The sequence below is a fragment of the Copadichromis virginalis genome, linkage group LG12 (genome assembly GCF_057382275.1).
Source record: "Copadichromis virginalis isolate Kocher_CV1m ecotype Utaka linkage group LG12, C_Virginalis_male_GT1.1, whole genome shotgun sequence".
Lineage (NCBI taxonomy): Eukaryota > Metazoa > Chordata > Actinopteri > Cichliformes > Cichlidae > Copadichromis > Copadichromis virginalis.
Genome location: NC_140629.1, coordinates 3,630,695 through 3,645,285, shown reverse-complemented (window position 1 = coordinate 3,645,285; position 14,591 = coordinate 3,630,695). Strand labels below are relative to the sequence as shown.

Sequence of the window (14,591 nt, the reverse complement as noted above, 5' to 3'; positions counted from 1 at the left end):
GATCCATGACTCCACTCCACGTTTTCCACTCTTCACTCTCTGCTGGGGTGATTACGCTCTGCTTACTCCAACTTCGACCCTGCGACACTCACACACAAACTCTCAAACACACACACGCACATACACACTTAGCGGTCCAGCATGGAGGCGCCTGCTCCGAGCAGCTAACTTTGGAGCAGCTGGAGCGCATATCTTGCTGAATGGAGTACCTGTGGACTGACAGCATCGCATGAGACTGACATTAGCAGCCTGCTCTACCATGGAGTTTGGAAAGGTTTGGTCCAGATATCAGAGGACGCTGCTCATCACCATGATGATGTTCAAACTGGGTGAGCTCCCAACTTTGAGTTTTTGATTTTTTTCGTCTTGAATGTATAAAATCGCAATAACCTCCACAGTTACATCAAAGCGAACCAAAGTGTAGCACGAAGAAGAAAATCTTATAAAGCTGCCCTTTTCCGACAACGCAAATAGTTAATAAGGTATTTTACAACAGCACGATGGCTCTGTGCAGACATACACATGTACATATTCGCGTCAGTGCTTAAGTAAATAAACATGCAGACCACTGCTGACCTAACAGGACATAAAGATGGATTTAATTTATCACCAGACCGGAAAATAGTGCTATCATCAACAGAAAGTACATATTTAAAGTTGTCTGATGAATCACAAATATGATTTACATTTAGGGTATTGAATCCTGTTCTATCCAAATGTTGTGATCTATAATTGTGGAGCTCTACATATTGTTTCCTGTTATTAAAATAACTTTGCACTCTTTAACAAGTGTATCATACACATGTTGTCCGAGTAAGAACCTTTAAACATATTAAATTCATCCACGGGTGCAGTTTTTTGCGTGTCTAAAGTGTTTGTTTATGTGCTCACATACATCACCCAAACTCTACCCCAACCCCACCAAGATTAGGGTTGGGGCCATTTTATTATAAAACATTTGAACATTTACAACATTTAAATGGAAAGTCCTTTTAACAGCAAACATTGCTGTGCAAAAATTGGTGTATGAGACTTAATTTGAAAGGTAATATCCCGCATTTTACAAAAAAGCCCGCATTTAATATGTGGACAAAACAGAACAATAACACTAGACTTATGCTGCAGTGTGTATGTATAAAAACGGAAACTAACAGGACACACTGTGAGAGTAGTTTGGTAAGTTTTTCATTTAAAGGTAAAGGATGTTACAGATATACTACATATTGTATAACAAATGTATACATATTGGTGCCAAATTAAAGGACGCCTGCAGTGAGGGGATCTGGACGCTCTGTTGTGCTCTGTGACATATTCTGCTATTATGATTTGAATCCACCTTTTTATTAGAGGGAAGTGTTACTATGAAAAAGATCAAATGTACTTAATGAACATGGAAATGGCACCAAGTTACAAAGTGTCTTTAGTTTTTTCTTTTGTGTTTTTTGTGTGTGCTAAAAACTACAAGTGAGAAATATATCTTTTAACTGGAGGTTTAGCACAATCATTTCTTTACTTACATCATACTGTGCTCATGAGATCACAAGATTAACTCGAATGAGCGTATGCTTCAACCTCCTGAATCCATACTCTATCAGAGAACCAAGAGATATAACAGGGTTTAAGTAGGTGTGCTCCTTATGGCTCCTAAATGTGTGCAGGGTGTGTCTGGGTGTGTACTGTTGGGGGGGTTCAAAACCTTATGAAACCCTACTGACCTATTTTTCCCGCAACCTTCATTTGTGTGAAATGTCTGAAGCTCATTTAAACGGTGGTAGAACGGCGGCATGGATTGGCTGTGGGTGGCATTGTTAAAGATCACTATGGTAACGAGCTGAGCGTCCGGCTGCACTGCTGCACAGCTTTTTTGTCTCGGCTATGAATGGAGGGGGTGATGGGTATTAAGGAGCATGGCAAGAGGTCTGGCACGCAGCAAGTTTTAAAGAAGAAGGCAGGCGAGAAGAGACAGAGGAGACAGGGCGATGGTGAAGAGACGAACACGAGGATGACAGAGACTGGAAAACTGGAAGAGTTCACATGAAAGTAAAAGTATTTAGAAAAAGTTTTTAACAATGAGCACATTTGAAAACCTCTCAAAAAGCTGAACAACATAGAGTTTGTTCACAAATATATTTACTGTTACCTTTAAAACAAATTTGGTATTTTTAGGAAATGGGAAAAATACAAAACCAACATGTCCTGAAACTCACCCATTGGTCTCTTGAGTGCTGTCTTCTGCAGATGATGAACACAATGGAGACAAGTGCATTTGTCAGAGCCATTCCCGTCTATAGGACACGAGCTGTGTCTAATTCCAAAAGAATTTGTGAAATGCGGATAGAAAACTGGTGACTAACAATATGAAAAACATGGGGGCTAAGATGTATATAGAAGCCTTGTATTATACTTTAAAACGTCTGTGAGCAGCTAGCTGACAAATTGACTCCCCGGAAAATAATTGGAGTTGGTGTAGCTTATACGAAGAAACAAATTTCCCTCCAGACTAGACACAAATAGTGAGTTTAAAGTGACATGGCCTCTACAGTAACTCACGGAGGAGACAAAAGAATGCATGTCTGTGGCTAGTTGAGTCAGAGAAGATTTGTGCTTTTTTTGTATAAAGTAAAGCAGCCACCTGCTGTGGGGCATTAGGAGCCCAAAGCGGAGCCCAGTCTCTTGTGGTGATTCAATAAAATTCCTCTGAGCTCAACTCGTGCGTTAGCCAGGGGCTTCCCTTTATCTATGATTCACAGCGCTGCTGTTTCCTCAGCCCTGCAGCAGTACTCTCTGTTGACTCTGTGGTGCTGTTGCCGTGACTCAGGGTAAACACATATCGACTGCCTTTTACATCTGCCAAGAGTGAATTTGATTTTCTAGCAACACACCTCTATCTACATCCTTTGTAATGCACCCATCTGTGCACAAATGTGTAGTCACCTGTTTGATTCACTTAGCTCTAGTTTTGCTGTTTTTAGTAAGTTAGTGAAATAACTCCAGAAATCTATTTTTAATGCCAACATTTCATTGGGTTAGAACTGGCAAATGTATAACATTACCAGCTCTCTCCTTGATTACTGGTTGACCATCATCACTCTGGACATCCCCAGGAGCAGGTGTTGTGGGGAGGAAAGCCAAGTCACTAATATTTATTCTCCAGCTACCCACTAGACCATTATGTCCACTCCTCCAATAAACTTCCTCGTTAGGGTGTGGGGGCTGTTTCCACCCGGGGAAGTATCCACTGTGTTAGCCAGCTGGTCTTGTTAAGTGGGAAGATATGTATGTGAATCATATACAGTAATGAACAGAAAACAATAATAACATTTATTTGGGTGATGCACTCAAAATCACCATGGCTACTCTTAATGAGGATCATCCAGAACCAACCCTTGAGTCCAAGGTTACGGATACAGTTTCTTAGCTCCAGGATTTCCCAGTTTCCCCTTATTATTCTCTCTATTTTATAATAATGCATAACTTTATTTATCTGTTCCCTTTTTTATATATTTGTTTACCCTTATTTCTTTACTAGTACTATTGGTATTATTATTTTTTTCTCCCCCTCTTCATCTTTTTCTTCATCTTATCATTAATAGTGGTGGGATTATATCATTATTATTAGTAATAATATCATTATTGGTTATATTCATTCAACTTTGGGTGAAAAACGAAGTTGATTTTTGAAGCTGGATTTCTATTCGATTCAATGTAATTAAACTGAATTGAGGGGAAGAAAACATCTGGCAGTTTATTTTAAATAAACCATTCTTTTGCAGATGGTTCAAGCTAATTGAAATAATTCACCACTTCCTGTTGACAAATGGAGCATTTGTCTAAAAGACATCCAAAAAGTAGATAAAATGATAAAATAAAAAACACCTACCTTTGTTTTTGTTTTAAACAAAATGTATTGGTGTCTTTCGGTTGTGGTCAAACGTCTTGACTGTTAATTTTTTCCCCACTGTGATAGTGGGCATGTTGGTGCACTGGATGGCACTAGTGCCTCATAGAAATAAGGTTCTTAAATCAGATCCTCTTTCCAGGACTGTTGTTAAAGGATTTTTTCTGCACATTTTCAGCTTCTTTTGACAACTTTTTGTTATGTGGGACAAAGTTGGAAAAATCTATTCTAATTAGCATTTGAGACATCAGGATGCTTTTTGTTTTCTTTATAATATTTGAACAGATGATGACGTAAGTATTACTCTGCTGTATATGTCTGAAACAACACACAGGCAGAGCAGACTTTATTTCAAATGATGCATTTTGCTACAACATATTACATCTAATGGCTAAAGTATGCCTGTACATGAACTTTACTGACTGCTTACAGTACATCACACTCGAACTGAAGTTTCTGTCTTTAAGGTTATCTTGAATTATGCACATTTAGAATAGCCCCAGATTTGCTTCAGATAATTAATAACTCTCTATTTCAGGCAACAACTACATGCTTTATAATGCAAAACATCCTTTTTCATGTCCTTCAGGCTGGATTTGTCCATACCACAGCATAGTGATGAGACAAAATCTTCTGTTTTGGTATTAAATGATCACAGGTGATACTGCTGGATAGAGCGGAAAAGGTGGTTCAGGTCATGTTTACATGATAGACACTACTTCATGTCACTTGATAACGATGAATTTGAGAAAAGCCAACATGTGGAATTCCTCAAGAGTCCCTCGTTGGACCTCTTGTGTTGAACATGTACCTGCTTTGCTCAAATTCTACTTGTGCCTTACAACAGCGGTCCCCAACCCCCGGGCCTCGGGCCGGTACCGGTCCGTGAGTCGTTTGGTACCGGGCCGCGAGAGTTGAGGCTCAGGTGTGAAATGTCTGGTTTTCAGGGTTTTTATCGGTTTTCAGCGTTATTTTGTTATCCTTTTTATCGTTTACTCGGTTTTCCTGGGTCTTTTCACGTGTGTTATGAATAAATCTTCTTTTTTTCGGTACCAGTACTAGTTTTATTTTGTTGTATTTATCCGCGACACCTTAAAGGCCGGTCTGTGAAAATATTGTCGGGCATAAACCGGTCCGTGGCGCAAAAAAGGTTGGAGCCCATATGGAAAAGAAATAGTAAAAACTTACATGATTTACTCATGAAAGTGGCCACTTTCTCATTACTTTCATACATTGTTTTAGTAAGTATCCAAAACATCCAAGTTTCATTATATAATTTTTCAAGGGATCTTATATGTGTTTTCACTCTTATATGCTTTTCATACAAGTTTCACACAAGACAGATACAAACTTTATAAGATTTATACATATCTCTGCCTTACAGAACATCCAGGTGAACAGGAGGAGGTCTTCTATGAATTGCTAGAATTAGAAACAAAACAAAGTGAGTTTACCTGTGGAACAAAGTGTGTAACAACCATGCATGAGTATTCGGCTGTTAAGGTCTATGTACCCCTATTCCCTGATTCTCTGATATAAAAATATAATAATGGTTCTACAAAGTCTTAACAACAAAGTAGAGACATTCTGACTGGGACACACTATTATTATTTTGTATTTTACTAGTAAAAAAGTATTTTTTGAGCTCATTGCCCAATGTTTTAGAGCTCAGAGTTAAAGTATGGATTAGGTTCAGTGTTAGGAAATCTGCGAATACAAATCAAATGAAAATCTGACTATTATCCAAAAGAGGGATTTAAAAAAGAGCATTACACTGAGTCAATATCCTTCTTCTCATCAGAGGGAATGGTCATGGTCTATGTTAAAGTGAAGACTCCCTAAAGAGACACGCTGAGGTCTCTGGAGAGCGTCGGCAGCTTGACATCACTCTACCTGCTAACAGTCCACGTCTCTGCTTAGTGTTATTGTTGGATCGAGAGGCTGGTACCAGTCAGTGTCAGGGATCGACCCTGTGCGGCCGTGATCTATGATGTGTTCTGTAATGGCACGGGGGCTGATGGGCTGTGTGTGTAGGAGGAGCTGTTATCATCTCCCTGGAATGTGTGAGGGGTTGACTGAGTTTGGATGAAGGAGTGAGGACAGCAGTTGTCCCTGTTTGCCCACTTCTACAGTGCTGATGAGAATTAGAGCCAGTGCGGGTTAAAGCCCAGAGTTCTGATGGAGTTCAGCTTTCCATACTAGTCTGGGGAGGCAGGTTGGAGGGGGTGAGAAGGAGGGAGGCTAAAAAAAGAAAACTAGAAAAATGTTGATGTAAGAGAGACTACACAACGTAATATCTGACTCGCTGCATTTCTGTCATGTTCCTGGATCTGGTGACCCAGTGTTCATGTGTTTTTGAGTTTTTGTTAATATTTCTTGGTTTTGTTCAGTTAGTTTTTGTGCTTATGTTAGCGTTTAATCTTCAGGTTTTGGACTGTTTAATTGGGTTTAAAAGGAGGTTTATGTTTTTATTGTACGGTTGGTGTTCTTGTTACATCGTTTAGTTTCTTGCGCTTCATAATCATAGTTCTCCTCCTGTGGTTGGTCCGTCATCCTTATCCTGCCTGTGTATTTCAGTCTCCCTCTGTTTGTTGTCCCGATCTCCGAATTAGCTGTCGGTTCTGGTCGGGTCATGTATACCAATGTATGGTTGTAGTTCTAGCTCACCTTTTGTTTAGTTCATGTATTTTACTTTTAGCAAAGCTGCTGCTTTAAGTCAAGAGAGTCTCAGAGTTGTGCGTCCTAACCTAGCCTGCCACACAGCTCATCATGACACAACAAAACCAATATAGTCCATGTTTTATCAAATACATATCACACTTTCATATTCAAATTTAGTAGTGTAATTTTCATAATGCATTTTGTATCACAGTTGCAGGCCATTATCAGTTGTAATCACTTGATTAGATCTACTTCATTAAACAGGAGGCTGTCTAACTAATCCGAATTAGAGATAAAATATTAAAGCATCTGTAGTTTAATAGCTGCTGTGGTGGCTCCTCAGGACCTCTGTGTTCTGTAACACCTGTAATAATAAGAATGACAATACTACTACTAATAATAATAATCTATAGTAGATGATTCTCTGCTAGACAAATTATTGGATGTGGTGGATTTCCTTTATCTGATTTCCTTAATTGCATTTGTCAATAAATAAATTATGTCTTAGGTGCTGCTGAAATGTGTTGTGCTTTGTATTATTCATACAGCCTACATACTGTGCTTAGGACCAACAATTAACTAGTTTTATCTATGAACTCTGAATAATGTCCTTTAACCAGGCATTTGTGTTGCTAAAGAGCGCACAAACATTTAACTGATCTAGTTGGCTAGTAGTGCACATTGCTGCTTATAATGAACACTGAACAGTAAACTGTCCTCAGCTCAAGTGTTTCCTGACTAATATGTCTTTGGACTGTGGGGTGAAGCCAGAGTACCCAGAGAGGACTCATGCAGGCACGGGGAGAACAAACGCCACACAGACAGGCTTCAGCCAGATGGCAGAGAGACTATAGTGCTCACCACTTTGCTGTAAACAGTATAAGAAATATATAAATATTTAGTAACTTTCAGATATTTAAGTTTTATTCTTTTCTTAGATTGACATTTTGTTTTAATTTCAAACTCAAAAGATGTAATTATATCAGGGCCCACTTTAGACACTCAAATATGAAGACTATAATATGTCTATAATATAATATGAAGACTATAATATGTCTATAATATAACATGAAGACTATAATATGTCTATAATATAACATGAAGACTATAATATGTCTATAATATAATATGAAGACTATAATATGTCTATAATATAACATGAAGACTATAATATGTCTATAATATAACATGAAGACTATAATATGTCTATAATATAACATGAAGACTATTATTCTTTGTTTTTTAAGAGTCTCCACGTTGGATTATCGGCCTCAGCGTTGTATTCGGTCTACTCCTTCACTACAGCCATTAATCTTCAGTCTCATTCTCTTTCCTCCTGTTTCCTGTCATCATAAGTGTGATTATTGGTCATAAGTGAGCATGCTGAGGCTTATTATCAACTATGAAATTAAAACAGAGGAAACAAACAATGCAGCACTTCTCAGGTTTGGAAAGCAGAAAGGTGGTGCATGGAGATGTGAGACACTCATGTGAGGAGGAAGTAAGAGCAGATAAAGACGGTGATAGCAAATGCATGTGAGAGGAACTGGGGGTGTTAAAGTGGATACAGTGGGAAATGAGGACTGTAGGTGTTGCAGGGAAGATATAAACAGATTGTTACTGGGAGGTTGTTAGCAGTGGGACACAGTGGCTGCCATTTTATTGGGGTGATTTTATTCAAAACATCTTACAGTAATTCCATAAATTTGTGAGTGTAGATGTCAGTAGTGAAAATCCAACACTTTGTTAGTGGAGGAAGGAGAGGGAGGTGTCACAATGGGCTTTCTTGACATACAGGTGTTTCTTCTGCTTTAGGGGTGATAAAGAGTCATTTTACAGCTAGACCGAAACTTTGGAAGAGCCTATTATAATGCAAGGTTCAACATATAAAATGACTTCTCGGGTATTTTGTTGCAGTGCCCACATTTGTTCTTGTCATTGCGTATACAGGCTGAGGTTAAATGAACATCTCTGCAGGATGCTTTGTACATTTGGAGACGGGGTGAGTCTCGTTTGCACCTCAAAGGTGAATCCTTCCTGCAGCTACACCTGCGGCAAATGTAGAAAGATCAGTTAACCTGACAAACATTTCCATGCTCCAGTAAATGATCCATGTGGTATTTATCATAATTATCTATAGTTTTATCAGATAAATTCAAATAAATGAAATTACACACAAAAAAATACATAAATAAACTACTATTAATTTTTACTAATTGTTAGAAATATATATGAACAATATCTTTATAGTTTTTGTAAAGTTTCAAAATGTTTACTAAATACTGTGTAGTGTGGACATCCATTATGTTGACTAGTGTTTATAATACGTGCTTTAAAGACTGTGTTAATATAACAGGGGCCTCAATAAATCACAACACTGTGAAACGAGCTGCTTCACTCATCGCTTGGCTTCGTTTGTCTCACTTTGGTTTAGTTACTAAAACTACTGAGGATGGTAAATGTTGCAGTTTGGGTTAAAGTGATGAGCTGGGACAAACACTAACGCCACGACGTGCAACGCTAACAGAGACTTTATATGTTTGAGTTGTAAGCAAATTGGACTAAACAGCCCTTCTAAGGGCTGAGTTAGTGAAGAAACCTCTATCACAAAGTGACAGTAAAGAAACATGATTTTATGTGTTCTTAACAGGAAGTTTGTCTTTCATTTCCAGGCCTGCTGTGCACAGCAGCAGAAGATGCGTGCTTATCGTCTCCTTGCAACAACGGCGGCTCTTGCTTTGACCACTTTGGCGACTACGTGTGCCTTTGCCCCAAAGAACCAGTGTGGTACACAGGTAAAAACTGTGAGGACCTGTATGATGCCTGCATCGATGCAACTTGCAGCAATTGCACAAGCAAACCTGGAACTGGCAAGTACAGCTGCCTCTGCCCGGGTGGTTTCGCAGGGCTCAATTGCACCCAGGGTGTTGATGAATGTCAGAGTAACCCCTGCCAGGGTAATAAGTCCTACTGTGTCGATGGAGTCAATGGCTATTCTTGCCACTGTCCAATTGGTTTTGGTGGTGAGCACTGCCAGGATAATGTGACCAAATGTTCAGAGGAAACATGCCAGAACGGTGGCACCTGTACGGACATCCCTGACACTGGGCACCTGTGCCAGTGTGCTGCAGGATACCAGGGGACAAACTGTGAGGAGAACGTAGACGAGTGCCAGTCGGAGCCCTGCCAGAATGGAGCCATCTGTAAAGATGGAGTGAATGCATACCAGTGTTTCTGTGTGCCAGGATTTCAAGGCTCCCGCTGTCATTTGGACATCGACGAGTGTGCCTCCCGACCCTGTCAGAATAATGGCACGTGTTGGGATGAGGTAGATCACTACAGGTGTGACTGTGCTCCAGGCTATAAAGGTGAGCAGGTATTTGAAGCAGGTCGTGTTTACAACAGGCAGAGCAGCATAGTCCAGGAACTGTAAGGTACCGAGCTTCATATGAACATATTTTAAATTTACAGCTTTAACTGGCTGTTCTAGGTTTAGAATACTTTCCCAAATAAGTCCAATAAGATTTAATTACACTTATATTGGCTCATTTAACAGTAGCAGTGTATAGTCTGTAATTCTTGTCTTATTATAATCATACATCTTTAAATAACCTTTGTCACTCCCAGCAAACATGTAGGTGTAACATAGACCAGGTACTGTTTAATCATTGTGTCAGATGGGAGAACAAGTTGCTGTGGACAACAGGAAATTCTCAGGTTTCAGATTATTGATTTGCTCCAAGCTTATCGCTCAACAAAAATAAGCTATATTTAAAATTGGTAAGTCATGCGTAAACATTCCTCAATAACCTACAAAAGGATGCTGGGCTGGTAGAAATACGAGGCAGTGGTACAGGAAGCTGCAGTTTTGAGACTGCAGAGCTAAAAAGAGCTTAATCGGGAGGGTATATTTTGGAATATGATGTAAAGAGAACAAAACATCTCATTGTGTATATCACAGTGTGACACAGTGTGAATCAGGTAGCTGGCATTGTTTAGTTTAATGTAGTTTGTACCACATGACAGTGGCAGCTAAAGATGATCTCTTGAAACTCTGCAAAATAATTCCAGTGAGTAACCCCGAGATAGCTGTCTATCCTCAAACTGCTAATCCTACATCTGATTATTTCAAATGTGAAATGTGATCATTGTGGACATATATGACAATGCATCGCCAAATCTCATGCGCTGGCCTTCTGCCATCCCGCCTGTGTCCTCTGCAGGGATTAACTGCGAGGTGGAGATCGATGAGTGTGAGGTTCGTCCCTGTCAAAATGGCGCCACCTGCCGAGATCATGTTGCCATGTACTCGTGTGAGTGCGTGGCTGGATTCCAGGGGCAAGACTGCGAAGTCGACATTGATGAATGTGCCAGCTGGCCCTGTCTAAATACAGGAAAATGCATAGACGGAGTGAACAGGTAGTATTTCTTTCAATATACTGAATATACCCTGGATGTCATTAATGTGCCCCATATGGAAAAGAAATAGAATAAACTTTTAAAAGACTTGCATCAGATGTGGCCTTCTTCATATAGTGACTCATGTAAGGCTGATATGCTTCACTCATGAAAGTGGCCACTTTCTCATTACTTCCATATATTGTTTTAGGAAGTATCCATATACAAGTTTTATTTATATAATTTTTCAAGGGATCTTATATCTGTTTTCACTCTTATATGCTTTTCATACAAGTTTCACACAAGACAGATACAAACTTTATAAGACCTATAAATATATTTTCCATACGGGGCTGTTTCCCTAAACTTAAACTTGAACCATATCTTCATACTAGAATTGAATGATTAGAGTCGGGGGTGGGGGTGTCCCTGACATGCCTAATTTTTCTACATGTAAAAAATGTAACCCTCATAGTTTACTGTGCAAATGAGCTGTTTGAAGAAGGAAATACAACAGATTCAAAGCATCAAAAACCGAAGTAAAACTTTAGCAAATCAAACTGTTTTGATATGTAGTGATATTTACTGTAGTGAAATAATTATTCGTTGTTTTTCAAACTGACAGCATTTTGTACTGTTGAAATGGCACAGCTGTGTCTGAAGATAAAAACATGTGTAGTACAATCATGTAGTACATATAAGTAGTAGTACATCAAATAGAAGGAATTCATCAGTGCAACAACACGACTCATAATCCTCATAATCACTGTAATCAAACCTTATAATTTAGCAGGATAAAGGTAATGAGCAGAATATTTAACAGTCAGGTGGACTGAAAAACAGAAGATAATCGGTGTTAGGAAGAGACTAGTGTACACTAACATACAGGTGCACTGTGTCAGTCTGTGTTGTGTCTGCCCAGGACTGCACGGCAGACATTAAAGTTGATCAAGGACAGGAATTAATCCTCTTACTGTCTGTCACGGTCATAGTCCTCACACAGCTGTAGGTGCTGTGAATGCCTGGGACAGTAAAATGTATTTTAACAGCATCGAGTGAAGAAGATAAAGGATGTAGTAGTTTCACATTATAAGCATCAGTATGTAAATCTTACACTGAGTCAGAATCAAATGAGTGAACATCATTTAGAAACAAAATCGTAGAAAAATCATTATTTAAATTAATTGATTTTTTGATGCTTTACTGGCCTGTACTTAAGTTGCATTTAGCATCACAAGTACATGTTTATTATTTGTTTACAGCTGCAACCATTATTTTGTCAGTGTAATAAAAAAAGGAATTTTCTTACAGCTGAAAAAAGTCGATTTATAAGAAATCAAGTCAGTGGCTTTGATACTAAAACTCTTTGATCTGTCTGCATTTGTAGTATTATTCAAGTAGAATTATTATGAATTACACAGCAAAACATTGTTTCCATTTGTATATTTTTTGTAAAAAAATAAAATAAAAATAAATCAAAACATAACATTTCATTGTTTCAGCTTGTCACATGTGAGGATGCACTTTTAAAAATTTAATCTTTTACAATTTCACTGATATTTGTGTTTTGTGTACAATGTTGAGGTCAAGCGGCGATAACAAGATACTTGGAGCCCAGTGGGAAGTTTTCATCTTAACCTCCTAAGACCCAAACTCTTCCATGGCAGCATCTTTAATTTCTCTTTGTTTTTTGGGTTGATTGGAACCTGATGAATGTAAAAACAAAGAATTACAACATTTTCCTTAACCTGGTTTTTGTTTCTGAGAAAAATCAGATCCACATTTGAGGACATTGGCTTTAAACTTGGATCGAACAGTGGCAGTGTAAAGTCCTTGTAAGTGGATATCAGGCCCTTGTAGAGCAAAATGTATTTTGGTCTAAACACCCCAAAATGTGATGCCACACACAGACAGCAGGTGCTAGGAGGTTAAAATGCACTCTATGTCAACCAGCTACAACAGTGCAACAGTAATCTAATGTGTAGTATGATAGACATGCTCAATCAGTCTAAGACTGCCTATCTTGTCTCTTCTAGTTATGTCTGTGACTGTGAGGGGACAGGCTTTGTAGGCGACTACTGTGAAGAGGATATTCCTGAATGTGCTTCTGACCCCTGCCAGAACGGAGCCACGTGTTTGGAGGGGACCAATCAGTACAAGTGCCTGTGTTGGCCAGGTACGCTGTGGTTCAACTTAAAGTCTAAACCACCTCTCACCATGGTTTAGGGCTTGTGTTATATAACTACTCACCAAAAATGCTAAAAAGTGAAAAAAAGAAAAGCTGCGGGGTTTCCCATGCATGAATCACACTGAACAAAGCAGTTAAGGACTCTTGAGTCTGAGGGCATAAAGAGCAGAGCCACCATTCAAAAGCAGGGACATTCTTTAACGTAGGAGGACGTACAAAGATGCAGACGCAGGCTGAAGATGAGAAAAGCTAAGCTGTGTTTAGCAGGTGTCCCTGAGTCTGATTATTTACACTAATTTAAAGCCTTTTAAAAATCACATGAATTATTAAAAAAAAAACTGTGCCCCCATCGTTTGAAGGTCAAACTATCCAACGAACTGTAAACATGCTGTTGTGTTGGACGCATCACATCAGCTTCTGAACAACAAATTCAGAGATTATTTCTAACTTTGCATTGCTCAGCACACTTAAAACACTGACATGCTGGCGCCGTTTTCTGCTTTGATTGCTCAGAAACAATCAATCTCATATCTAATGGAAGGAGGTTAAAGTGGAAACGATGTCCTGCTAAAGAAAGAAACAGTCGTTCTGGGGAGTAACTAAAGAAACAGCTTTAGAAAAGTCTTGGGGGGCTTGAATATTTCAGTAAAATGTTTATTTTGGTTACATTTGATCCTCCTCAGAAAGTATTTTTTAATATATTTAATATTTGAATATTTCTTATTTTGTAGTTATTGTAGGACTGAGGCAATATAGCATGATGTTCTTACCACCATGTAAGTATGTTGACAGACTGAATATTATTATAAGAATAAGTATATAATGTGTTTGTGTTTATGTGCAAGCAGGTTACGAGGGAGACGACTGCCAGGTGGATATAGATGAGTGTGAGCAGCATCCCTGTCACAATGGTGGAAAGTGTTTTCAACGCTCAGATGTCGTGAACTACAGAAAGCTTCCTGAACTCAGCACTGCTGACTTCAGTTATGATGTGGCCGCCGGCTTCATCTGTCATTGTCTGCCAGGATTCATTGGTAAACCAGACAAAAACCACTTGAGTTTCTCTGCATGTGCCTCGTTGATGTGAAGGTGACGTGGATATAAATATCACTGATATAATCCTCTTGCAGGAGACGACTGCTCTGTTAATGTGGACGAGTGTGAGTCTGCTCCATGTCAGCATGGAGGAAGCTGCCAGGACCTCGTCAACTCTTATCAGTGTGTCTGTCCAGATGGCTTTACAGGTAGGAGACACCTCTTATCAGCTATTTAATTTTACCCCCTAACAAGTTGTGTTTTCTGTTCTCTTCCTTCAGTGTCACAAAGTAGAGGCTGTTATATAATCTACCAGGACAGATGATATAGAATCAGTGATGTAGCCTGATCTGGTGTCACAGTGGTGAAGTGTGTGCTGAGCCTTGCCTGCACTAAAAAATCACCGTCAGC

At 39.1% G+C, this 14,591-nt stretch overlaps 1 protein-coding gene across 1 annotated transcript in view; it reads left to right on the top strand.

The window, feature by feature from the left end:
- Nucleotides 1-229: 229 nt before the first annotated feature.
- Nucleotides 230-14,591, top strand: part of LOC146696294 (protein crumbs homolog 1-like) — a 31,563-nt gene continuing 17,201 nt past the window's right edge. The window contains exons 1-6 of the mRNA XM_085474381.1: nucleotides 230-329; nucleotides 9,232-9,927; nucleotides 10,783-10,978; nucleotides 12,994-13,133; nucleotides 13,994-14,179; nucleotides 14,276-14,389. Of these exons, the coding sequence (XP_085330507.1) occupies nucleotides 230-329; nucleotides 9,232-9,927; nucleotides 10,783-10,978; nucleotides 12,994-13,133; nucleotides 13,994-14,179; nucleotides 14,276-14,389 (1,432 nt within the window). The remainder of the gene's footprint in view (nucleotides 330-9,231; nucleotides 9,928-10,782; nucleotides 10,979-12,993; nucleotides 13,134-13,993; nucleotides 14,180-14,275; nucleotides 14,390-14,591) is intronic.